The 27,476-nt window shown below is 43.9% G+C and overlaps 1 protein-coding gene across 3 annotated transcripts in view; it reads left to right on the forward strand.

Moving 5' to 3' along the window:
• Positions 1-27,476, forward strand: part of CDH13 (cadherin 13) — a 1,106,386-nt gene that overhangs the window by 703,994 nt on the left and 374,916 nt on the right. For all 3 annotated transcript variants that reach the window (XM_073882334.1, XM_073882335.1, XM_025860409.2), the window contains exon 6: positions 23,598-23,742. In XM_073882334.1, the coding sequence (XP_073738435.1) occupies positions 23,598-23,742 (145 nt within the window). The remainder of the gene's footprint in view (positions 1-23,597; positions 23,743-27,476) is intronic.

The following is a 27,476-nucleotide window of genomic DNA, read 5'->3' on the forward strand; positions in this document are numbered from 1 at the left end:
GAGGTTGGCAAATGAGTTCTAAAACATTGTAAGAACTAACTCCATTGAATATGTCAAGGCCAGATTCAGCCCCTGGGTCATCAGGTGGTAGGAGCCTGGTGTAGGGGCCTCTAGGTCAGCTGTGCCAGGCAGCTGGAGCAGGAAACTCAATATGGCTCATTGTGAACTGGAAACTCACTTAGTGAAAAAATAGCTGGCCTCAGGAATATAAGGGGCCATTCCGGGTCAGCCCAGAGTGCTGGGATAATTGAGGGGCTCAGAAGCACCTGAGTGCAACCAAGGGCCCCAGCTACACACACATTATGTCTGTCGAAGAGAGTAGAGATGAGATTAGAGCCTTTGACATTGGAGGGCCAGGGTCTCCCTGGAGCAGTCTGGAAGCAGCACCGGCCCCCCTCCATGGAGATGGAAATTAGAGGAAGGCAGACAGTGGGCATCTTGCGAGGAGGCCTTTGCCTCTGTAGTTGGGGAGCAGCCAGAAAGCATAAACGGATCGGTAGCTTCAGGGGACAGTGCTCATGTCTTATTTCTGAAGAGAAAGAAGCACAAATGCCCTGCGGTGCATTTGTCATCCGATGACTGTCCATTTGCTCATTGACTGATGAATGCCACTCATGTATTCAGCCATCAACTATGGAGCTCCCAGTTTATACGCTGGACTTGGAGGAGACAGAGATGAATCATAAACCAGTCCTTACACTCAGTAGTTGGGGGAATGGGGTGGGGGTGGATAGCAGTGGTATATACCTGTGAACAGTGCCCCAGAGGCTGCCTGGGGCTCTCTGCAGTGAGCTGTGGCCACCCAGAGCAGGAATTAACTGTGTGAGTGTCAAAAATCTGCCAGAGGATGCAACATCTAGGTTTTCTTTTCCTGATGTATTCATTTTTAAAAGCTTCATCCAGCCTGTGATGCTACTGTCATTATAATGTCAGCACCGTCTTCTCCTTCCCCAGTACCTACAGGTTATAATTAATCACTGATATTCATAACAATGATTCCTAGGCCTTTGGGAGTTTAGAACCGCTTTCTGAAGTTTCAGAGAAGGATTACACTTTGTTTAATTTAGTTGGCATGGAGTGTTTACCCTTAAGTTTTAATTCTCTGAAACCTGGCATCCACACAGAAGGTACTGCTCCACAATGGAAAATACTTTTATATCCATTCGTCTGACTTGTCCCCCTGAAGGAGGCTGGTCAGGTGTTACCATTGCCATTGTGTCGTTGAGAGACTGGGGGCGATGGTTAGCCGAGGGTCCCAAACCAGCTCCAGCTGTAACACATCCAGGATTAAAACCCAAATCGCCTGCTCTCAACTGCTGGTCCCAAAGCCCAGAATTAAGTGGAACAGACCGTTCTTTAAATGTTCCAAATAAACACGAGTTTTCCTCACCATTATTCCATAAGGGAAATCACCCCCATGGTGCAAGCCGCCACCACCACCCTGCTGGACTCCTTCAGTAGACTCTCAACTATGCTGTCCAATGTCCTCTTGTTACTTTTCAGTCCCTCCTCCATGTGTCTTCCAGAACCCTCTTTCTAAGTTCACATCAGAGTTATTTCCTCATACCATCCCCTACCTCCTAACCTATAAGAGGTTTCATTTTCGGTCGCGTTATTGAGATGTAAATCACACGCCACATGCTGAGCATTCAGCTACACCAGGGCTCCCTGGTGGCACTGCCTTGACCTCTCAGCCTGCAGCAGCCTCCAGCTGACAGCACTCCTCACACAGCACACACCGCATGCCCTAGGTAACACCTGCAGGGTCCCGTGCAAATGTCCGTTCCTGCTGTGACTCCGTGGTAGCCCTGGCGATCAATAGTGCCCCTGCCTCCCAGGGCCTTCCCCTGGCACGCCTCTTGTGTAAGACCCCTGTCAAGTTACTGAAACTCTGTTCCTCTGGCTTGAGTTGACCATTGTGGCCTTAGCCCAAGATCCCCAGAGCCCTGCACTCACAGACCTAATAGAGGCATGTGCCTCAGGTCCTAGCACTCTCTCCGAACGCACTCTGCCTCGACCTCCCTGTGCGGCCCCTCAGGGCGTGCCGTGGACCTGCTCCAAGACTGGTGGGTAATAAGCTTCTCTTCCAGTTTCTCCTGTGGTCCGTGTTGAACCGAGGCTCACGGTCTGGCACCCTGTTCTCCCTTAACAAATGTTAATTAACAAAGTCAGAACACCACACGATTCACTCAAAGTATACAATTCGATGGGTTTTGGTGCCTTCACAGACTTGTACAACCGTCACCACAATCAATTTTAGAACATTTTCATCTCCTCCAAAGAAACCTTGTCCCCGTTAGCTGTCACCCTCTCTTCCCTTCATCTTCCTCAACCCGAGGCAGCCCCCAATCCACTTCTTGTCTCTATGGATTTGCCTATTTTGAACATTTCATATACATGGAATCATATACTAGGTGGCCTTCTATGTCTCTTTTTTTCCATGTAGTATGCTTTTCCAGGCTCATCCGGGTTATAACAGGTGTCAGGGCTTCCTTCCTTTCTATGAATGAATAATATCCCATGGTAGGAAGAGCCCACATTGTATTTATCCAATCACTGGTGATGGGCATTTAGGTTGTTTCCACCTTTGGGCGCATATGGATAATGCTGCTGTGGATGTTCATGGGCATGTTTGTGGACTTGTGTTTCATTTCTCTTGGGTGTATGATTAGGAGTGGGATTGCTGGGTCATATGGTAACTCATCCTAAGTCTCTGAGGAGCTTCCAAACTGTTTTCCAAAGTGGCTCCATGAGAAGGTTTCAGTGGTATTCATTTGCCCTTAGAAAAGAAGCCAAAAATGCTTAACCTTGTCTACCGCACCCCTGACCCGGCCCTACCACCTTTTCAATCCTGACCCAGGTCACTCTGCCCCCCTCCCCATCTCTCATTCCCTCTGGCTTCTGTACAGTTCTTTAGAAGGCTCTTTCCCTCTTCCCCTGTCAGCTTGCATCAGAGAAGCCTTCTCTGGACCAGCCCCACCCACAGTCTAAATGGAATCTTCTTCTTATGTCCTTCTTGTGTAATAATTATTTGTATGGTGCTTGTTTAATCCCACTAAAAGAGCTTTAAAAATCCTTAAACTGTATTTCTTAGCTACTGCAAATCGAGGATCGTGTGTAGAACTCGTAGTATGGGGGGGCATAAAATGTATTTGTTGAATGAATAAATAAGCATGAGAGAGAGCTAACAAGACCTCAAGTTGTCAATATGGGTCTATAATCTACATCATAACTTTCATCTCTCCCTGGGTACTTTCTGGATTCCTTCTTTTGCCCTGAATGTTCTAAAATAGGCATCAGAAAACTTTTCCTCTAAAGGGCCAGCTGACCAATACTTTCGGCCTTATGAGCCAGGCAGACTGTTTTGCAGCTACTCAATCCTGCAGCTCTAGTGAGAAAGTGTCCTCAGCACAGATAAATGAATGAGCATGGCCATGCTCTGATATTTCATTTGTAAAAACAGACAGCAGGCTAGATTTGAGCTGAAATTACCAATATTTGATTATTTTTGACCTTACCAAATTTGCAGCTTCGTGTGGTCCAGCCTCACAAAATTCATCAGAGAAGGGCAATGTCAGACGAATTGATGAATGAAATGAATGAATAAGTTCATTAGCGTGTGCCTTTTACATGGTGGTAGCATGCTTCCTGGGCCATTTGCTGCCCAGGCTGGCTGGTGGGGAGGTCTGTACTCCCAGTTTCTCTCCTCTTGGCCCAGAAACATGCAGAAGGAACGTCATGATCAGAGTAACGAGTGACATTGGCATTTTCATCCTGGCCTTGCCAGGATACTTGAGGAAGTTGGTGGCATGGTCCCTGGGGAGTCTGGATGGTCCAGAATAAAGCCAAATACAGGCTGATTGTAATGTGGGCTCTCTGTACTCTGAAGCACAGGACCTGGGCACCACGCTGGGGGCATCTAGCCAGAGAAAAAAGATGGAGCAATCTTCTAGGGGGAAATCCAGGAGAATCTAGCAGGATGCTTCTGATGGTGACACAGTCACGTCTGGTTGTTTGAGGCATTTTTGTGCGCAAGTAAAAAATCAAGGAAGAGATGCTGACCTAGGATTATAAGAATGGTAAAGAGGGATTTTGGTGAGAAATATGAGTCAATTCCTGTAGCTTGCATTGCCTCATTTATAAAGGCAGGGACAGATGGGATCACTTTGGTGAGCTAGAAATTATATGAAGTTCCACTTGCTTTATTTTCTTTCATTTGAATATGCTTATTAGTAATATGTGTGTCAGAACAAAATCATTTTCTATCAGTCATTGCCAAACAATGAATAATCCCATGTAAAATATGTTTGCACACTTTAGTTATAACAACTTCACTGAACTCGGTTTCTTCCTCTGAAATAGGCAGAAAATGCTCTTGTTGAATCCTTAATGCATCGCCCCTTAGCTGGGCTCACCCTCAGGGAATTCTCAAATGACAGGTGTCACTTCTTTCTTGTCTATTGATCTGTCCCCTAGGGGGAAAAAAAAAAGAAATTTCCCTATAAACTCAAACCTCATCCGTTGTTCATTTGTTACATTTATTGAAAACCTGCTCTATGAGAGTCGGTGTTTTACTGACCTGTGTGAACCAGGCAGGCAAACTTCCCTGCCCTCAGGAGCTCACATTCTGTGCGCCTTACATTTTCTGTGCCCTCCATGAGCGGTCCTTCTGGCAGACGTTAAAGAAGGCACTGCATTGTGGGCCTGTAACAACAAGAGCCATGGATACATCGGGAGAGGGGCGGACACCGATGGAGGGGTGACTGGGTTTGATCGAGGAGTTCAGGAAGGCCTCTGTTTTGAGGAAAGGCATAATGGAATGAGGAGCAGGCCACACAAACTCCTTGGAGAGTATGTTATAGGTGAAGGACCAGCATCTTCAGAGACCCTGGAATGGAAGTTAACTTAGCGGGCTTAGGAGCACGGGAAGGATTCCAGGATTGCAACAGGGGATGTGGCCGAGGACGCTGCAAGGTCCATGTCAGGACTGTGTGGGCCACCGTGAGGACTTAAGAGACAAGTGAGGTTGGGGTGACTGGGGAGCCGAAGAGTGAAAAGCCCCATTTGCTTTTTGAAAGGTAACGGGGGAGCTGTGTGGTGAACAGGGAGTGTGTGTGAGTGTAGGAGCAGAGAATGCAACTGAGAGATGCTAGCAGGACCAGGGGCAGGGGGCGCTTAGCCCTGCGGTGACCAACAGGTGGTGACAGGTGGCTGGATGCAGGGCGGACAAGGTCCAGCTGACAGGACCAGCTGACAGGCAGGGTGAAGAGGACTGGGCATCAGCTCATGGGCCTCAGGCTTCTTCCCCTCAGTACCGCCACTCACCTTGGAGCTAATTTTGATTCCTGTCTTGCGAAGACAGTGAATGCTTAAGGAGACAACGTGGAAGGGCAAAGGGGATGACTCAGCGGCGTCCCGGGGCTGACAGAAGCCAGCTGGTCCTGCTCATTTGCGTTGCTCATTACCGTGCGCATTTTCAGCACAGCGAGCGAGTTTGTCGAACCCATACCCTGCTAGTCCACCTGCCCAAGCCAGAGAGAGTCTCTGTTGGGTCTTAGCGCCTTGTTTGGTGATGAAATGAGAAGAGCTGCCCGGAAGGGGTTTCCCAAGGCTGCGTTCTGCTACATCAGAATGACTTGGGGTGACTTAACGCAGAGACCCGGCTGCTCAGCACCCACAAGATCCCTGGCGTCGGGCCTCGGGACGCTGCATTACACCAGGTGATTCCCAGGCAAATTAAGTTTTTTTACTGTGATAAAAAAAGCACATCATGAAAACATCTTAACCATGTCTAAGTGTACCGTTCAATAACGTTAATGATATTCACGTGTTGTGAAACATCTCCAGAACAGTTTCTTCTTGCACATCTGAAGCTCTAGACCAATTAAATAGCAACTCCCTTTTCCCTCTCCCCACCCTCCGGCTCGCCCCGAGAGCCATCACTGTCCTGTGTCTGTGAACTTGACAACTTTCGATACTTCATATAAGAGGACTCATACAGTATCTGTCATTTCGTGACTGGCTTCTTTTACTCGGCATAAAGTCTTCATGGTCCAGGCTGTGGTATGTGTGGCATGGGGCCGAATTCCTTTTCTTCTGAAGGCTAGATGATATTCCATCGTGTATATATATATGTAACTCTACTTATCCATTCCTCCACCAATGGGCACTTGGGTGGGGTGCACCTCTTGGCTATGGTGAATAATGCCTCAGGGAACATGGGTATGCAGACCTGTCTTCCAGACCCGGCTTTCAATCCCTTTGTATACATCCCAGAAGTGAAATGCAAATTAAAAGTGTTCAAGCATTGTTCTTCCACACGAGAGACACCTTAGATATGGAACCATTCTGTCTCCTCGTGGTGGTGATGCACGTGAGCATAGAACTAAGCCCCCCTGTGTGGGCCTGGAGCCCCGGCGCTGACACCTTCCTCGGAACACATTGCTTCTGGAAACAGGGTGGGAGTGAGGCAGGAAGGAGAGACATGGGTGGGGCCCATGACCTTGGCCAAAGCCACTCCCCCCATGGAGCTCCGAGCAGGGGACTTGGCGCCAAGAGGCTGAGGTATCTTCTTGATTCTAAATGAGCCTCAGCTTCCTCCAGGCAGCTTGTGCCATCTATCAAAGGCTCTCTTTAGATGCCTGAGACTGTGAACCCTAATCAGGAACTTAACATTACAGAGTTTTTTGTTTTTTGGTTTTTTTTGCTTCACAAAGTACTTTAAGGATAACTGGCAGCTTCTATTTTGTTAGCACTTGGTAGGTGCCAGGTCTTTTGCTAAGTGCTTTACAAACCTCATGTATTTTACCTCGCATCAACCCTGTGAGAGAGGTCCCTCTCTCCCATTTTAAAGATGAGGACCCTAAATCTTCGGTCCAGGCTTGGAGCCTCGGCTCTTTCCTGGTTCTGAGGTCAGCAAGATTAACAGTGAAGCTTCGGAGAAAGAGCAGACTGTGACAACTTAACAGTAACAACAGTAACTGAAGACACAGTGGATGAGCCCAGGGTCTACATTACAGAGTTCTGTCAGGTGCGCTGAGATTTTTTTTTTTTTTATCCAAAACTCAGAGACCCGGGAGCAGGGAGAAGCCTGCCACTCTCTGTTCTACTGTGATCCCGACGATCACTTCCATACTTAACGTCCGCGTGCTTCCCATTAATCATCCGCGCTGAGAGGCAACAGATGTCCTGAAGTTGAACGCACCCCCACAGCTCCCCGTCTGTGATAAGCCATAGCCAGTCTGTGGTCACTTTTAATATAAACTTCATAAGTGCTTTTTAACTCTGAAATTAACACAGGCCCATCATAGAAAGTCCAGAAAAGTGTAGAGAAGCAAAGTAAAAAAAATCATGTGCAATAAAACCACTGTTAATATTTCAGTACAATCTTAATCATGTAATGTCTTTGTCTATTTTTCAAAGAGTACATTATATAGTATATACTCATTTGCAATCAAATATTTACTTTATACCATGAGCACCATACCATAATACGTTTTCATTCCCTGAAGTGTTTCTGCAAGGTCACGTTCTACTTTGTGTAGATAGCATAACTTATTGCATCAAGATCCTATTAGAACATCTTGTTGTTTGTAATGTTTCCTATTTTTATTAAGCGGTATTGAAATGAGTATACATGTTACTGAACACCCCCACCCCACCTGCTCCCTCCCCACCCAATCCCACACCTACCTCCGCCCCAGGAGCGAGCAGGGACACACAGATTTAGCTCCCTAGCTAAATTTCTACAAGCAGAATCACATGTTTCCAAGGCTTGTGATGCATATTGACAAACTGCATTTCAGGAAGATGTTTTAATGTTGTCAATCATGTATGAGAATTTGTTTCCTCACCAGTTTGCCAAACACTGATTATTAGGTTTTCCTGATTATTTTGGCAGTGTTGTAAGCAAAAAGGTACCTCATTTAATTTTATAATATGGTTGTTGATCTTTTGTTTTCTTGTTTTGCTAATTGTTGGGTTTTTTTTTCCTTATTTTTAACCAGTTCTTTATATATTCAGGGTAGTAAACCTCTGTTTTGTATGATGCAAACATTATTCTCAGTTTTCTATTTATTTTACTTATGATATTTAGTCATATAAAAGACTTGTCTGAGTATTTTAATCTCTTAATAATTCACATAACTTACACCTTTAATACTGCTTTAGAAAGGCCTTCCCCACTCTTTTGCATAAATATTCAATGGATTTTTTCCCTAATACTGTAATTCACCTGAAATTTATTAGGCTATACTTTAAAGGTTTATATATCAACCTTAATTTTTGGAGAATATCATGCTTTATAAAACATATTTTAATACGTACTTAAGAAAATGACTTTAGCTTTATAAATTTTTTAAAAAGTATCGCATTCCAGTCTCTTCCTCTGAATTTTGCTTTTGGAGAGGGAGAAGAGCAAGTAAAAATAAAATCTCCAGTAATTTTCTCCTACAGCTTTGTTTTCAAAAGTATTATATTTCTCATCTTTGTACAAAAATCCCCTTAACCCTGTACATATCTTTAATAGACCTGGCATAATTCCAATATCCATGATTTCTATAAATTCTCCGTGAACCAATTAAAATTTTCAGCCTGTGCCCCTCTTGGGGTAGAGGATATTCACTAGGACTTTACCCAAGCTGTTTAAATAAAATTATTTTGAGTATCTGCATAGATTTCTTCCACATAATTAAAATTACTTCAAAAGTTAAATAGAAAAATGCCCCCAAGTCCAGCATGGTTGTGAGCATGCATACATAAGAAAAATATGTTTGCATTATGCTTGGTGGAAAACATACTTTAAAAGGATAATTTCAGATCAACAAAGGGAATACTATAGTCTGAGCTGAACAAGCTTTTCAGAGAACATTTGATAACAGTATATCACGATCTTTAATTAATAATCTAACAAGTAGGAGACTTGTATCACCCCTTTGGTATTTTTTGAGGGAGCTGTAAATACTGCATCCAGTCCATCAAGGGGGAGATGGCACCAGGGCTGTAGAGAGAAAGGCGGGGAGATGCCACAAAAGCTAAAAATATCTCTTCCCGGGGAACCTTCCAGGAGTTGGTCCATAATGAGATTCAACTTTGATAAATGAATAAAGCTGAGAAAAATAACTTGAAATGCAAGTAATTGGTGTCAAAGAGAAATCTGGATTACTGTGATAGAAAAGCAATTTGAAGGGGGTAACTAACGGCTGCTGACAAGTCAGAATTGAATCGAGGGTACTGCATCCACGTGTGCAAAAGTCCCGATAAAGGTCTGTTGGGAGTGAATGAACGCCAAGGTCACCAAACCCTAGACTTGCCTAAGTGCCAATTACTGTGCTATACATACTCACTTATCTTTTTATTCAAAACAAAAAAAAAAAATGAGAAGGACATTCTAAACACCATCGCTACATGTGCAGACTGACCTGGGAGGTTGAAGTTTCTTAACATAGGATTACCATGTAACCCTGTTTGCCTAGAGGACAGGCTTGGTTTGCACCTGTTTGGGCGTACTTGTCAATACCACCCGCTTTCATTCTAGAACAATTCCAGTTTGAACAGTAAGTCTCAATTTCCTCTTGTTGCTACAGCAAATTACCATAAATGTCTGACTCAAAACAACACAAATGTGTTATCCTGTACTTCTATAGGTCAGAGTCCAGCATGGACCTCACTGGGCTAAAAGCAATATGCCAGTAGGCCTGCCTTCACTTCTGAAGTCTATACAGGAGGACGCTTGTCTTTTCTAGTGTCTGGGGACTTGGCTGGTGGCCTCCTCCTCCGTCTTCAAAGCCAGTGATGGCGGCTCAAGCCTCTTCTCCCTTTGCATCACTCAGACCTTCTCGTCTCCCACCCTCTTAAGGACCGTGTGATCACATTGGGCCCACCCAGATAATCCAGGCTGATTTCACTGTTCTAAGGTCAGCTAATCAGCAACCTTAATTCTACTTTGCCATGTAACCTATCATATGCACTGGCTCCGGGGAGTAGGAAGTGAAGATTTTTAGGAAGACCATTATTCTGCCAGCTACAGTCACTCTATGGTAGCAGAGCCAAAATTTGAAGGCAGGGTTTCTAAATCTAGTGTAATTTCAGTGATCAATGAGGATGTCTTCGATGGAAAAGTCTGGTTCAATCTTTGTGAGATATTGCTAGGTGAGGAGGGCATGAGACTTGCAAACAGAAACTCAGTAAAAATAGCTGTCAGTGGGGCACCTGGGTGGCTCAGTCAGTTAAGTGTCCGACTCTTGATTTTGGCTCAGCTCATGATCTCAGAGTGGTGACATGGAGCCCCGAGTTGGCTTATGCTGGGCTCTGCGCTGGGTGTGGAATTTGCTTAAGATTCTCTCTCTCTCTCCTTCTCCCTCTGCCCCTCCCCCCATCTCCCTCTCTAAACAAAACAAAACAAAAAACCAAAACCTATCAGTGCTTTCTTTATTCAAGGCACTTGTTTATGTATAGAAGGAATACCTAGAAAACAGTGTTTCTGCCTTCCAGTTGTTTATGATCTGATTGGATTATGAGTATATTCTCCCATGCAGAATACATAAGTCTCTATCAGAGAAACCTATAACAAATGAATATGATACTATATTAACTAAATAAGTAAGAATTCAGATGCAAAATGTAAGGGCAATTTAAGTTTCACCCTAACCAAATAAGTTAGGATTTGTTTTATCTTTTTCTTTCCTATGACAACAAACATTATACCCACGGTGGAAATTTTGGTTTTTAAAAATCTTCCAACGTTCTCGACCTTGAGAGATCATCTATAAATAAATAAACTCACAATAAATAAAAAATAAACTCACAATAGCATCCTTACATAAAAATGTCTGTGGGCTTCTTTATCTCTATGGAAACCTGGTGCCCATGTACCATGCCCTTGAAATGGGAAACTTAGCCCATGTTCATGCAGTACCTTCATGTCTCCACTCTTGGGTAAAGTATTTTGCTTTAAACCGACTAGGGGTGATTTGCATATGATGTTCCCCTCCCCATTCTATTCACCCTGGTCATTTTAGAGTTACATTTATACGAAGGAAAACTTCTTTCTTTTCAGAAAGTCTGACATTCTAGAAGGGAACATGTTATAGCTAGCCTGATACTGTAACATTCCCCAATTTGCCATAAGTGGCAGGGTGAAATATATATCATATATATATAGTTTATATGTAAGCCTATAGTGTTTTAATATGTATTTTCATGTTTATTAGGAAAAATTTATAATAAGCTCATCATATGCCTAAATTCATGGGTAATTTTGCCTCGGATGAGGCAACAATGAAACACAGCAATCAGTGTAAAGCTATTTACTATTAAGTAAATAATACAGTAAAGAGAATAAAACAAAAATGCACGGGAAGTCCATGACAGAGCATTTGGCAAACAAGGGCGTAGTGGAAGAAAGCACGAATTTTAGAGTCAGACCTAAGTTTGGATCCAGCTGGATCACAAACTAGCTTTTGCTTCTAGACCAGTACTTAAATTTCTCTGGGTTTTACTGCAGTGGGTTCTTCTTCAGGTTGTTTTGAGCCAAATGAGATAATACATAAAAAGCCCAGACACGTATTGGACACCAAATAAATGTTAGTTCCCTTCTTTAAAAGGCAAGTAATTAATTTAATGTACTTAGGTATTGTTTATCCACTGTGGTTCTTATTCACGAATTAAGACAGCACAGTCAACTGACTTATAGTCCATGGAGTTGGGAACAACTGTCAGCTCTTAAGTGCCAGGGATGGAAAGAAAGGACAGATGGCCAAAGCTGAGGTCAAACTTTGGACTCCAGTCTCTTAAAGAGGTACTGCCTCTTCATCAGTGTGAAATCAGCTTTATGCAATCAGTATTGAAGCAGGTGGCTGTTATGTGTAGGCATTAGGTCTCAGACTTGAGGATTTGCTAACGGTCAAGAATATTCATGACACCTCTGCCTTCATGGGACCTGTCAGAGAGGCAGACATTAATTGAATTATCCTACAAATAAATAAGCTATATTATGGAAAATGTTATAAAGAAAGGGCACCAGTACCATGGGAGTGTAAACCAGGGATGCCCTAGTTAGTCCGGAGGGGTAGGGGAAGATCTTCTTGGCCAGTGATATCGGAGCTGAGATCTGAAGGCTAAATAGGGGCTAACCCAGGACAGCAGGTAGGAAGTCCATGCATGCTAAGAGGATTACATGTACTGGGAAGGAATGGGGTAAGCTGGAAAGACTGAAAAAAGATTGGTGTACTCACTGATATGAGGAATTCTGAATCTCAGGAACAAACAGGGTTGCTGGAGTGGTTGGGGGTGGGAGGGATGGGGTGGCTGGGTGATAGACATTGGGGAGGGTATGTGCTACGGTGAGCGCTGTGAATTGTGCAAGACTGTTGAATCACAGATCTGTACTTCTGAAACAAATAACGCAACATATTTTAAGAAAAAAGAAAAAGAAGAAGATAGCAGGAGAGGAAGAATGAAGGGGAGTAAGTCAGAGGGGGAGACGAACCAGGAGAGATGATGGACTCTGAAAAACAAACTGAGGGTTCTAGAGGGGAGGAGGGTAGGGGGATGGGTTAGCCTGGTGATGGGTATTAAAGAGGGCACGTTCTGCATGGAGCACTGGGTGTTATGCACAAACAATGAATCATGGAACACTACACCAAAACAAATGATGTAATATATGGTGATTAACATAACAATAAAAATTTAAAAAAAAAGATTGGTGTAGTTGGATCATAAGGAACAAAGGGGATTATTTATGACATGAAATGGGTTTGGAGAAGTGGGCTGGAGCCAGATTATAATAAGACTTGTCGAAGTAAAGGAATGTGCTATTTATCCTAAAGGAGATGAGAAACCATTGAGAAGTGTCTATTATGGGGTGACATAAATTAATTAAATTAATTAGAGATTTGAAAAGACACCCTGGAAGCCTGTACTAGTCAGTGTTCTCCAGAGAAATACACACACACACACACACACAAACAGGATTTATTATAAGCAGTTGACTCACAGTTATGGAGGCTGAGAAATCCCATGATCTGCTGTGTTCAGGCTGGAGACCCAGGAAATCTGGTTGCTAGTTCACTCCAAGTCCAAAGAGGTGAGAGCCAGAAGAGTTCATGGTGGAGATTCTGGTCCGGGTCTAAACACCTGAGAAGCCAGAGCAGCAAGGGCATCGTCCAGTACAGTAGCTACATGTGGCTAATGAGCTCTTGAATGTGGCTAGCACAATGCAAGAATTGGGTTTTTTATTTTATTTATCATTATTAATTTTTTTAAATGTTTTTATTGTTATGTTAATCACCATACATTACATCATTAGTTTTGGATGTAGTGTTCCATGATTCATTGCTTGTGCATAACACCCAGTGCTCCACGCAGAACGTGCCCTCTTTAGTACCCATCACCAGGCTAACCCATCCCCCCACCCCCCTCCCCTCTAGAACCCTCAGTTTGTTTTTCAGAGTCCATTGTCTCTCTTGGTTCGTCTCCCCCTCCGATTTCCCCCCCTTCATTCTTCCCCTCCTATCTTCTTTTTTTTTTCTTAACATGTATTGCATTATTTGTTTCAGAGGTACAGATCCGTGATTCAATAGTCTTGCACAATTCACAGCACTCGCCATAGCACATAACCTCCCCAATGTCTATCACCCAGCCACCCCCTCCCTCCCACCCCCCCACCATTCCAGCAACCCTCAGTTTGTTTCCTGAGATTAAGAATTCCTCATATCAGTGAGGTCATATGATACATGTCTTTCTCTGATTGACTTATTTCACTCAGCATAACACCCTCCAGTTCCATCCACATCATTGCAAATGGCAAGATCTCATTCCTTTTGATGGCTGCATAATATTCCATTGTGTATATAGACCACATCTTCTTTATCAATTCATCGGTCGATGGACATCTTGGCTCTTTCCACAGTTTGGGTATTGTGGACATTGCTGCTATAAACATTGGGGTGCACGTACCCCTTTGGATCCCTACATCTGTATCTTTGTGGTAAATACCCAGTAGTGCAATTGCTGGATCGTAGGGTAGCTCTATTTTCAACGGTTTGAGGAACCTCCATACTGTTTTCCGGAGGGGTTGCACCAGCTTGCATTCCCACCGACAGTGTAGGAGGGTTCCCCTTTCTCCGCATCCCCGCCAACATCTGTCGTTTCCTGACTTGTTAATTTTAGCCATTCTGACTGGTGTGAGGTGGTATCTCCTTGAGGTTTTGATTTGGATTTCCCTGATGCCAAGCGATGTTGAGCCCTTTTTCATGTGTCTGTTGGCCTTTTGGATGTCTTTGGAAAAATGTCTGTTCATGTCTTCTGCCCATTTCTGGATTGGATTATTTGTTCCTTGGGTGTTGAATTTGATAAGTTCTTTATAGATTTTGGATACTAGCCCTTTATCTGATATGTCTTTATCTTGATAAGTCCTTTATAAGGACTTGAGAATAGGACTTATCAAGGATAAGTCCTTGATACTCGCCCTTTTTCTTGATAAGTCTATTGCAAATATTTCCTCCCATTCTGTCGGTTGTCGTTTAGTTTTGTGGACTGTTTCTTTTGCTGTGCAAAAGCTTTTTATCTTGATGAAATCCCAATAGTTCATTTTTGACCTTGCTTCCCTTGCCATTGACCATGTTTCTAGGAAGAAGTTGCTGCGGCTGAGGTCGAAGAGGTTGCTGCCTGTGTTCTCCTTTAGGATTTTGATGGACTCCTGTCTCACGTTTAGGTCTTTCAACCATTTGGAGTCTATTTTTGTGTGTGGTGTAAGGAAATGGTCCAGTTTCATTCTTCTGCATGTGGCTGTCCAATTTTCCCAACACCATTTGTTGACAAGACTTTTTTCCGTTGGACATTCTTTCCTGCTTTGTCAAAGATGAGTTGACCATAGAGTTGAGGGTCCATTTCTGGGCTCTCGATTCTGTTCCATTGATCTATGTGTCTGTTTTTGTGCCAGTACCATACTGTCTTGATGATGACAGCTTTGTAATGGAGCTGGAAGTCCGGAATTGTGATGCCGCCAGCTTTGCTTTTCTTTTTCAACATTCGGGGTCTCTTCTGGCTCCATACAAATTTTGGGATTATTTGTTCCATTTCTTTGAAAAAAAGTGGATGGTATTTTGATAGGGATTGTATTGAATGTGTAGATTGCTCTAGGTAGCATTGACATCTTCACAATGTTTGTTCTTCCAATCCATGGGCATGGAACCTTTTTCCATTTCTTTGTGTCTTCCTCAATTTCTTTCATGAGTATTTTATAGTTTTCTGAGTACAGATCCTTTGCCTCTTTGGTTAGATTTATTCCTAGGTATCTTATGGTTTTGGGTGCAATTGTAAATGGAATCGACTCCTTAATTTCCCTCTCTTCTGTCTTGTTGTTGGTGTATAGGAATGCCACTAATTTCTGTGCATTGACTTTATATCCTGCCACTTTACTGAATTCCTGTATGAGTTCTAGCAGTTTTGGGGTGGAGTCTTTTGGGTTTTCCATATAAAGTATCATATCGTCTGCAAAGAGTGAGAGTTTGACTTCCTCTTTGCCGATTTGGATGCCTTTGATTTCTTTTTGTTGTCTGATTGCTGTGGCTAGGACTTCTAATACTATGTTGAATAGCAGTGGTGAGAGTGGACATCCCTGCCGCGTTCCTGACCTTTGGGGGAGAGCTCTTAGCTTTTCCCCTTTGAGGATGATATTCGCTGTAGGTTTTTCATAGATGGCTTTTATGATATTGAGGTATGTACCCTCTATCCCTATACTCTGAAGAGTTTTGATCAAGAAAGGATGCTGGACTTTGTCAAATGCTTTTTCTGCATCTATTGAGAGGATCATATGATTCTTATTATTTCTTTTGTTAATATATTGTGTCACGTTGATTGATTTGCGGATGTTGAACCAACCTTGCAGCCCAGGGATAAATCCCACTTGGTCATGGTGAATAATCCTTTTAATGTACTGTTGGATCCTATTGGCTAGGATTTTGGTGAGAATTTTTGCATCCATGTTCATCAAGGATGTTGGTCTGTAATTCTCCTTTTTGGCGGGGTCTTTGTCTGGTTTTGGGATCAAGGTAATGGTGGCCTCATAAAATGAGTTTGGAAGTGTTCCTTCCATTTCTATCTTTTGGAACAGTTTCAGGAGAATAGGTATTAATTCTTCTTTAAATGTTTGGTAGAATTCCCCCTGGGAAGCCATCTGGCCCTGGGCTTTTGTTTGTTGGGAGACTTTTGATGACTGCTTCAATTTCCTTAGTGGTTATAGGTCTGTTCAGGTTTTCTGTTTCTTCCTGGTTCAATTTTGGTAGTTGATACATCTCTAGGAATGCATCCATTTCTTCCACGTTATCTAATTTGCTGGCATCTAGTTGCTCATAATATTTTCTTATAATTGTTTGTATGTCTTTGGTGTTGGTTGTGATCTCTCCTCTCATTCATGATTTTGTTGATTTGGGTCATTTCTCTTTTCTTTTTGATAAGTCTGGCCAGGGGTTTATCAATCTTGTTAATTCTTTCAAAGAACCAGCTCCTAGTTTCGTTGATCTGTTCTACTGTTCTTTTGGTTTCTAGTTCATTGATTTCTGCTCTGATCTTTATTATTTCTCTTCTCCTGCTGGGTGTAGGCTTCATTTGCTGTTTTTTCTCCAGCTCCTTTAGGTGTAGGGTTAGATTGTGTATTTGAGACCTTTCTTGTTTCTTGAGAAAGGCTTGTATTGCTATATACTTTCCTCTCAGGACTGCCTTTGCTGTATCCCAAAGATTTTGAACAGTTGTGTTTTCATTTTCATTGGTTTCCATGAATTTTTTAAATTCTTCTTTAATTTCCTGGTTGACCCATTCATTCTTTAGTAGGATGCTCTTTAGCCTCCATGTCTTTGAATTCTTTCCGACTTTCCTCTTGTGACTGACTTCTAGTTTCAAAGCATTGTGGTCTGAAAATATGCAGGGAATCATCCCAATCTTTTGGTACCGGTTGAGACCTGATTTGTGACCCAGGATGTGATCTATTCTGGAGAATGTTCCATGGGCACTAGAGAAGAATGTGTATTCCGTTGCTTTGGGATGGAATGTTCTGAATATGTCTGTGAGGTCCATTTGGCCCAGTGTGTCGTTTAAAGTCTTTATTTCCTTGTTGATCTTTTGCTTAGATGATCTGTCCATTTCAGTCAGGGGGGTGTTAAAGTCCCCCACTATTATTGTATTGTTTTCAAGTGTTTCTTTGCTTTTGTTATTAATTGCCTTATATAATTGGCTGCTCCCATGTTAGGGGCATAGATATTTACAATTGTTAGATCTTCTTGTTGGATAGACCCTTTAAGTAGGATAGAGTGTCCTTCCTCATCTCTTATTACAGTCTTTGTTTTAAAATCTAATTTGTCTGATAGAAGGATTGCCACCCCAACTTTCTTTTGGTGTCCATTAGCATGGCAAATTGTTTTCCACCCCCATTCAATGTGGGGGTGTCTTTGGGTCTAAAATGAGTCTCTTGCAGACAGCAGATTGATGGGTCTTGTTTTTTAATCCAATCTGATAGCCTGTGTCTTTTGATCGGGGCATTTAGCCCATTTACATTCAGGGTAACTATTGAAAGATATGAATTTAGTGCCATTGTATTGCCTGTAAGGTGACTGTTACTGTATATTGTCTGTATTCCTTTCTGGTCTATGTTGCTTTTAGGCTCTCTCTTTGCTTAGAGGACCCCTTTCAGTATTTCTTGGAGGGCTGGTTTTGTGTTTGTAAATTCCTTTAGTTTTTGTTTGTCCTGGAAGGTTTTTATCTCTCCTTCAATTTTCAATGACAGCCTAGCTGGATATAGTATTCTTGGCTGCATATTTTTCTCGTTTAGTGCTCTGAAGATATCATGCCAGTCCTTTCTGGCCTGCCAGGTCTCTGTGGATAGATCTGTTGCCAATCTAATGTTTCTACCATTATAGGTTACATATCTCTTTTTCCGAGCTGCTTTCAAGATTTTCTCTTTGTCTCTGAGACTCGTAAGTTTTACTATTAGATGTCAGGGTGTTGACCTATTTTTATTGATTTTGAGAGGGGTTCTCTGTGCCTCCTGGATTTTGATGCCTGTTTCTTTCCTCACATTAGGGAAGTTCTCTGCTATAATTTGCTCCAGTATAGCTTCTGCCCCCCTCTCTCTTTCTTCTTCTTCTGGGATCCCAATTATTCTAATGTTGTTTCGTCTTATCGTATCGCTTATCTCCTGAATTCTGCCCTCGTGATCCGGTAGTGTTTATCTCTCTTTTTCTCAGCTTCTTTATTTTCCATCATTTGGTCTTCTATATCGCTGATTCTCTCTTCTGCCTCATTTATCCTAGCAGTTAGTGCCCCCATTTTTTATTGCACTTCATTAATAGCCTTTTTGATTTCGACTTGGTTAGATTTTAGTTCTTTTATTTCTCCAGGAAGGGTTTCTCTAATAACTTCCATGTTTTTTTCAAGCCGAGCTAGGATCTTTAAAATCATGATTCTGAACTCTAGGTCCGACATCATACTAATGTCCGTATTGAGTAGGTCCCTGGCAGACGGTACTACCTCTTGTTCTTTTTGCTGAGGTGATTTTTTTCATCTTGTCATTTTGTCCAGGGGAGAATAGATGAATGAGAGAACAAAATGCTAACGGGTTTACAACGTCCCCAGCAAATATACTCTAAACAAATCAGAAAAGACCTGAAACCAGGGGAAAAGAAAGGGAAAGAAAGAAAAATGAAAGAGAGGAAAAAAAAGAAAAAAAAAGAAAAAGATAAAACAAACAAAAACAGAACAAAACCAAAAAAACAGAATATGATCAAATATGATCAGGTTGGTGCATAAATCAGTGCCACACACTAGATTTTGTGCGTATTTTAGTCTGTTAGAAGAAAGTGCCTCCTAAAATTTTAAAGAATGAAAGACTTATATATGTACAAAATAAGCGTTGATAAAATGAAGGGATGGAAGATGACTGTAAAGATGAAAATTATAAAAGATTTTATAAAAGGAATTGATAAGAAGTTGTTTGAGAAAAGAAAGAAGAAGATTTAAAAAAAAAGGAAAAAAAGGGAGAGAATGTGATCAGGCAGGAGACTAGAACAAAGACATACACTAGTGATTTAGGGTATATTTTGATCTGTTAGAAGAAACTGTATCCCAAAATTTTAAAGAGAGAACAACTTATATATATATATATATGCCAAAAATAAGAGTATCTACTATGAAGGGATAGAATATGACTCTAAAAATGAAAAATAAAAATGTTTTTTTTTTCAAAAAGGGATTGATAAGATGTTGGTTGAAAAAGGGAAAAAGAAAAATTCAAAAAAAAATTAAAAAAATTAACTTTGAAAAGCTAAAGAATCATGGTAAAAAAGCCATGAATTCTATGTGCAGTATTCCGCTAGCGCTGGAGTTCTCCCGTTCTCCTTGATCAGTAAACTTGGTCTTGGCTTGCTGGCTGTTCGTGCTGATCTTCTGGGGGAGGGGCCTGTTGCCGTGGTTCCCAAATGTCTTTGCCGGAGGCGGAATTGCCCCGCCCTTGTCGGTCCGGGCTAAGCAAGCTGCTCGGGTTTGCTCTCAGGAGCTTTTGTTCCCTGCAAGCTCTAGGTACAGCTTTGGAGGACCAGGGTGAAAATGGTGGCCTCCCAATCTCCACCTGGAGGAGCTGAGAACTCGGGGCCCCGCTCCTCAGTGCGCCCCCAGAGAAAAGCAGTCAGTCACTCCCGTCTCCCTTCTCCGGCCGCACTCCGTGCTCACCCGGCCTGTGACCGAGCGTTTCTATCTCTGGCACCCGACCCGGTGTGGAGTTTCCAAACCCAGCAGATCCCTGCGGTGCGCTCCCGCGCCGCTCCTCCCGGGGGAGGAAGGGGAGTCTCCCTGGCTCTGCCGCTTGTTGGGTCCCTGCTGGAGGAGCAGTGGCCCAACTGTGTCGCAGATCACAGTTTATGGCCACCCCGAGCTGAGAGCCCGCGCCTCGGCTCCGTCTCTGCAGCCGGCTTCCCCGCTCCGATACCTGGGAGCTCTGGCGCACTCAGGCACCCCCGGTCTTTCTGTGACCCCGAGGGTCCTGAGACCACACTGTCCCGCGAGGGTTCCACCCCCCGCTTAGCCACTGCAGCGACGTCCCTCAGCGGAGCCGACTTCTAAAAGTTCCGATTCTGTGCTCCGCGGCTCTAGCACTTGCCAGAAGCGGCCCACGGAGGCCCCTCCCCCGCCGTCTCTCCTCCCGAATACCGCCTCGGATTCACTTCTCCGCTCGTCCTACCTTCCAGTAAGTGGTCGCTTCTCTGTTCAGAGAGTTGTTGCTATTCTTTTCTTCAATCTCCTGTTGGGTTCGTAGGTGTTCAGAATGGTTTGATCCCTATCCAGCTGAATTCCTGAGACCAGACGAAATCCAGGTCTACTCCTCCGCCATCTTGCTCTGCCCCCCTATCATTATTAATTTAAATAGCCACATGGGACTCATGGCTTCCATACTGGACAGTGTAGTTTTAACACATGAACCTCTTCCATCCCTGCATGTCTCTGATCTCCAACTGAAATTATTTTATTCCTATGTTCTATATTGCTTATTATCCATCTCTTCATGCTTGAATGTCTTGGATTGGATATGTGACACTCAGGGTAGGGACTTACATGTAGTAAATTCTCAGGACATTTTTTGTTACACAGACTTTAAAATTAGTAAATGCCCCTTAGGAACACTTTGCTTTTTTGTGTGTTAAGATTTTATTTTTAAATAATCTCTACACCCAGTTTGGGGCTTGAACTTATAGCCCCAAGATCAAGGGTCACATGCTCTGCCAATTGAGCCAGCCAGGTGCCCCATGAGCACTTTGCTATTTTTTAAATGCTATTTCAAAGGTCTTAGCTTCTGATGATATTGCTTTCCACTAAAAATCCAGGAATCAAACTCAGGGTAGTATTATAACATAAACTGCTATCAGGTTGTATTCTTACAAAGTTGGTTTTATGACATTCAGCTCAACGTTTTGCATTCATCCTAATCAGTTATACCTCCCTAGTTTCTGTTTGTTTTTCCATCGTGTTGAAATGGACCTGGAGTCTGCCCCTCTCACTTCCCACGGTTTGCACATTCGGGAATTCTAGGGATTTTGTTCCTCCACCCTGCTTGCGGCTTCTGATACTGCCCAAGATTTGCACAATGGGGAAGTGTTGGAGAAGGTCATCGAGAGGTCATGACCCAGGTCGTGACCCCCGGTTGACCCGAAAGCTGAACTCAGGCAATCAGAGCGGCTTCTCACCCCTCCCCTGTCCTTGGATATAAGGTCCGCCCAGCATTCCCACCGTGGGAGCCATTGTCAAGCACGCAGCCTTGAGACAGCAATGTGTGGGGGCAAGTGGATGGTATACTTGACTGAGCCCTGCCAAGGCCTCTACATAAACTGGTAAGACTCTGGAGGGCAGGTGCAGAGGCCTCCTCGTCTTGCAGCTGCCTCAGACCAGCCTCGTGAGTAATCTCCCTCGCTTGTGAACACCGCCAGCCGCCCATCGGGAGCGGTTTGCCTCCTCCCCGCTCTGCCTGCCCTGCATATGTGCGGCCGGTGTGCAAACCCACGGGAAGCTTAGGTTTCAGATCCAAGATATTTGTTGTTTTTAGACACCGGCTCTTTGGCTGAGTTAAAGTCAAGTCTTTGGCTATTTGGGGAGGATGGAAGGTCAGACCATCATTATGACACAAAATTGCCCCAAAGTTTTGTTTGCTTTCCTTTGTTTAGCAGAATTCTCATAGCATTTTAAAAAACAGCAGAAAAGGTATAGCAGTTCACTCTCTGAGTTCTCCTTTGTGCGCTGATCTTAAAAGGCTCTGCTTTTTTTTTCTCCTGGTGAAAGGATGAGGTAATGTGAAGAAGAACAACGAAAAAGAGATTCTTCTAGCCAGGCACACCTGGTTTCATCTTTGCTTACTGCCTTCAAATTCTGTGCACCTGCACACATTACACACGCACGAGTCACATGCAATTTTTTGTGTTTACACACAATATTCTAAGTGGATCAACAAGGTGGATTAATGATTTTATCTAATGGCTATATTCTATGACATTGTAACAAACATTTGGCCAACCAGCCCCCACCCCCGTCCCTGGGCGTTCAGCGGATGCCAGTGGTGAGTCATTATTCTAATAATGAAGTAACAGTCAGTGAATGTTTTCATAGATGTAGTGCAACCTGACTCAAATAGACTAAACAGTGGTATCCAAATGGAGTGAAGTGTATGAGTCCTTCATAGCTTTTGTGGGATTTTCCCCTGCTACTTTCCAAAAAGGATGATACCAGTTTGCGGTACCAACCAGGTGGGGTGCGACCATGCTGATTTGTAATGAGAGTGTTTCTCTGTCACTTTCCTAATCTGGGCTTGTTTTGACAATAGGGCTGATCACAGCGGTAGCGACTGTAGGAGCAGCTAGTATTCTGGAGACGTAGCGTGGGAGAGCGGGAGAGCTAGTGCTTTAAGAACATTGTTCATAGTGGCTAAAGTCATGAACTCTGGAGGCTCACCTCATGAGGTCAAATCCAGATTCTACCACTTAACCTCTCATTTACGTTCATTCCTTCCTTGCAAATGATTTGTGGGGTTACCGACTGAAGACCAAGTGAGTTTACACAGTAGAGCGCCTGGTGTCCAGCCGTGGACAATGTTGATTATTATTCCTAATAATGGGTGTTTTTTATTAACCTCATTTTACAGGTGAGAAAACTGGGAGAGGAGGTGAATGGCTCAAGGCCACTTAGCTCCTGAAAAGAGGGGCTGGGATTCCAACTGCGGGGGCCCATTCCCCAAGAGCTACGGTTTCAGGGATGATGCAGGGACCAGGACTCAAAGCGGAGGAGAAGTGTTACTGTAGCTGCCGAGTTAGTCCGAGGCAGAATCAGGCACAGAAAAGGACAGCATAAGGCCGCAGCATCTCATTGGAAATGCCATGATGTAATTCATTGTCTCCAAGACAAACAAGATAGCTTTTTTTTTGTATATATATATATATATATATATATATATATAATTTTCTTCATCCTTGAGATCTGAAGGTAGCTCTGTATGTAAGTGTCACATGGGATTGTGAAATCCTGCCTTGATTACATGGGCCTGGTGGGCAGCAATCCCAGGGCCACACTTCAGACCCCCCGCAAACGCCTTCCTTGTCTCAGGAGGGCTCTCTATAAATTCTTACTGACCTGAATTTCTCCTAAACATTACCATAAACACTTTCGGTTATTTCTTAAGGTACTTTGTTCGTAACTGCTTAGTCAATTATTTTTATTAGCATAACGTTCCTTTTAAGCATAATGATGTTAGAAAAAACAGAAACAATGTAAGCACATTTTCTTAGCTATGGCTGATTGCGAGTGTTTTCTCTTTTTTGGACTTCCTTTGCAGTTTGATGAATTAATTGTGAATTTCCCAAGGGGGACCTAACATGAACTGAAATTTGTCATTTATTCTATAATGTTTAGTTTCTTTTCTGGTTCCAGTGACTATCCTTTGAGACCGAAGTTTGAACATTGCCAAGGGCTCATAAAATTGCTGATATAACCTACTTTCTCCAGAGAACCTGACTTCAATTTTCATAATGAATTAATGCCTTCTTTCTCCCCCAATTTCTTTGCTCCCATAGCTGTTTGTGGAGACCACTGATGTCAATGGCAAAACCCTCGAGGGGCCAGTTCCTCTGGAAGTCATTGTGATTGACCAGAATGACAACAGACCCATCTTTCGAGAAGGCCCCTACATTGGCCATGTCATGGAAGGATCGCCAACAGGTATGTTAAATTGGTTTACATCAGCATCATGGCTTGGAAAGTGGCATCCTGTGATCTTTGGGGATTCTAGAGGCTTTTGTTGCTGCTCCAACTTGTTGGTATGCATCAACACTGACGTGTTATCTCCCTGGGTAGAAGCAGGGGCTACAAATGTGCAACCCAGAACAGGACTGGAGTGTTGCAGGCTATGGAAGTCTCTCGCCTCATCTCTGAAAGCCATCTTTCAAGGACGACCGACAGCTAAGTCTCTCATGTGTGGCTGATGGTAGACATTGTATAAATACGTAACTCACCGTTGTGAGGGCCCAAGGTTGAGCTTTGTGGTATGACAGGGCTTTGAAGAAAATTAAGGTCCCCCCACCAAACTCCTCACTTCTTCCTTTCATCATTGTCTTTTAATAAGAACCATTTTGGAAAAAACCAGGTAGGACTTAATTTTTCCCTTTCCTTACACGAGGTGCATGGAGAAACCTTTTGTCTTCAGTCAAAGGGCCAAAGGCAAGACATTTTATTTCTCCCTGGAAACACATGCACCTACTGTGATGTTACTACAGAGCTCCTCTTATCTTTTTTCCACACTTAACCTTTCTAGGGAAGGTTGTAAAATTTAGAGCTCCCTTTTTTGGTGCAAAAGACACCAATAAAAGCATTCTGTGACTGGCAGCAGAAGTCACAGCTGAGTATGATGCTTGAGCAAGTGAAGAGCAAAGTCGAAAAATCCCTATTATGAGACCGGACTTTGATTTTAAGCTTTAAAATCCATCTGGGTGAGGAAGCACCGTAGGGAGAGTCTCACTGTTGCTGCGGCTAGATTATGCCCAAATAAGTCATTCAGCTGGCCAGACGCGAGATGGAAGCCCGAGCACTGCTTTGACTGGTTCATTTTCGCCCTTTGCTGAATTGATGGGATATATCAATAACATGTAGATATATGAGGCTCTGCAAGCATTGTCATGGTAACCTGCCTAGACTACCCCATGAGTAATTGTATTCAAGGTGCCCACACCTCCTTCCAGCTTCAAGGAGCTGGGTCTCCCTGTACTTCATCAGCTCCCCAGGGGCAGGAGGTGAGCTCTCCTCTCCCCGATTTGAAAGCATTCTGTAAAAAGGGGTGGGGATTGCCTGTGGGTGCTAGGGGGCCTTTGGGGGAGCCCAGGAGGTGGAAGAGTAGCAACCGGTCTAGAAAGATGGGGAGCAGCAGGTGAAGGTGGGTCCGATCACTTTCAGCCAAGCCTTTCCCGTGGCACCTCTCCACACCCCGTAGCCTGCTTTTGATGGAAGGAGGGCTTCTGGTGAGAGAGACCCTGGAATTGGGGTTCGATGGTCACAGATACCTTCTTAAACAAGCTGATGTGCGGGACGAGTCAAGGGAACTGATGGGGAAAGCTATTAAAGAGACTGGAGTTTGAGCAGAACAGGAAAATGATTCCCAGTTTCCATCTGTGGTGCTGGGGCCCTGTCTGTGAGTGACTGGAATTTGAGCTGGGCCAGGAAAGTGTTCTAAATGTAAATGACAATGCTTACGTCGGAGGTGGCTGTGAGCGTGTATGTGTCTTTGTGTATTATGTGTGTATATGATTAGACGATGTCCAATTTTCCTCCCACTGTGCCCTTCCTTAAAGCTCCAGAAAGAATTTCAAATTTTATTGCTTTATATACATGTCACATTTTCAAAGAAAAATGGAATCTTTTATGTACGCTGAATTTCTTAAAGCACAAGGTAATTCAGTTAGGGTGGACGGATCTCTAGCAAAACACGAACCACCTCCAACTCCTATTTATGATTGGTACTATCCTATAAAAATACCTAAAGATGCGGATAGTTGTGTGGCTTCTTGCAGCTCTGCAGAATTTGGCCTGAATCATTGTTTTGTTTTTCGGCCTCCTCTGGGTTTGGTTTTAAAGCAGGAACTGAAAGAGATTCAGTCAGATCTGGGGTCAAGAGTGTGAAAATGTTGCAGAAAACTTTTAGAGGAAACACCACCTAGATCACTCAGCGCCCTCATTCTAAGGGATCTCATGCGTGATGGCCCCGGAAGCCTCGATGAGGGCGGTGGGAATCTGGAGCAGGGGCTGGGATCCCTTTCCAATCCCCCTCCCCAACCTAAACCACTTACAGGTTAGAACAAGGAACCCTGACCAGCGGTAGAAATAACGCCCTGCCCCTTTGCCGTTGGTGGAATCTTCTGTGTCGGAGATGCTATAGCGGATCCATTTTACAGAAGGCGATGCTAAGCCTGGAAAGAGTTCCGTGACTTTGCCCCGCTCACATAAAGAATAGATGAGGGGCAGTGTTCAGGCAGGGTTCATGTGCTCTTTCAAGTGCCCCACCACCTTCATGGTGAAAACAGCCATCAAACTACGGCAGCATGGGGTTGCGTGCTTACCGTGTGCCAAGACCTTTATGACCTAGTGTCCTTGCCTCCACTCCATCATTCCCTCCCCAGAGGGGTGGATACACTCTCCCCATCATACATAGGAGAAAAGTGAACCTCAAAGAGATGCGGACACTTGGCCAAAGTCCCACAGCTGGCGGCTGAGTCGGAATCTGTGTCTGCATCTCTGGCTCGAGGCACAGGCGGGCTCCCATGTGCGGGTTGACGTTGGCCACCTTCCCTCCCGTTCTTCACCATGGACTCTTTTCAGTCCCAGCCAGACGCCAAGTATTTGCTCTATCAGCAGAACTGATGTAGCTCCTGACGGAAAGTAAACCGCTCTTCTGACCAAACATCCAGCTCGTCGAATCACTTGGTATAACATGTGCTGTTGCTCAGTCTCTGAGGTGGAACAGTGTTACGTGTGGGCCTTGTTGTCACTCACGTTGCTTTCTTCTGAGTTCAAGTCATCAGGGCCAGTGTCGTGGGGTGTGACCTGCACGGCCTCACAGGGCCCCACGTTCCAAAGGGCCCCACGTTTGGTATTAGGCTCTGCCGTCACCACCTAAAAATTATTAATAAGTAATGAACAAGGGTCCCCCTGTGTTTTCCTTTGGCACTGAGGTCTCCCCCCACTTAAGAAGCTGGTCCTGAGCACCGCACTGTGGTCCAGGGCTGGCTTGATGCTCCATTCAGCTCCTTACCCAGGTGAGACCTTGGGCAGCTTACTGAACCTTCTAGAAACCTCAGTCACCTTGTCTGTAAATGGGGTGGGTGCATAATAGCACCTGCCCTAGAGAACCGTATGCAAGCATTAAATGAGACACTGCTTCTCTCAGCACTTACAGTAGAACAAAGGTTCAAGAGATGCTAGCGCATTGTTAATGCCCCCTATTGTTCTTATTATTCCTGCAGCGTACCGTTTAGGGGAGGTGAGGGAAAGAGTCAGGCTGTTTGTGCGAAGGAACATTCATCTCCCAACAAACCGAGCATCATTTTCATGTTCCAGTGTACCTGGATATGCCATCAGCACCAATCCGTCATGGAGGAAGGTCACCCATATTTATCTGTGTGTGCAGACAGGAGACCATTTCCAGCCGCTCAGCACTAAAACTGCAGGGTGTTGTTTGGGGGAATCAGTGCTGGATGAGGGAAGATCAACAGAAAATGATGGTCTTTGAACTTCGCAAATTATGAGTTATTCCTTTCATGGAGTCACAAGGCATTGATTTATGGGACCCAAGCCCCAGCCCTGGCTGCCCTGTGGGGCCAGCCAGAGCTCAGTGTGAGCCTGGTGTTTTCTGAATGCCCAAGGCATGCCTGGACCTCATAAGTGGGGGCAGAGGGCTGGGGCCCTTG

The sequence above is a fragment of the Callorhinus ursinus genome, unplaced genomic scaffold (assembly GCF_003265705.2).
Source record: "Callorhinus ursinus isolate GAN/ISIS: 27379988/994484 unplaced genomic scaffold, GSC_fseal_2.0 scaffold46, whole genome shotgun sequence".
NCBI classification, from domain to species: domain Eukaryota; kingdom Metazoa; phylum Chordata; class Mammalia; order Carnivora; family Otariidae; genus Callorhinus; species Callorhinus ursinus.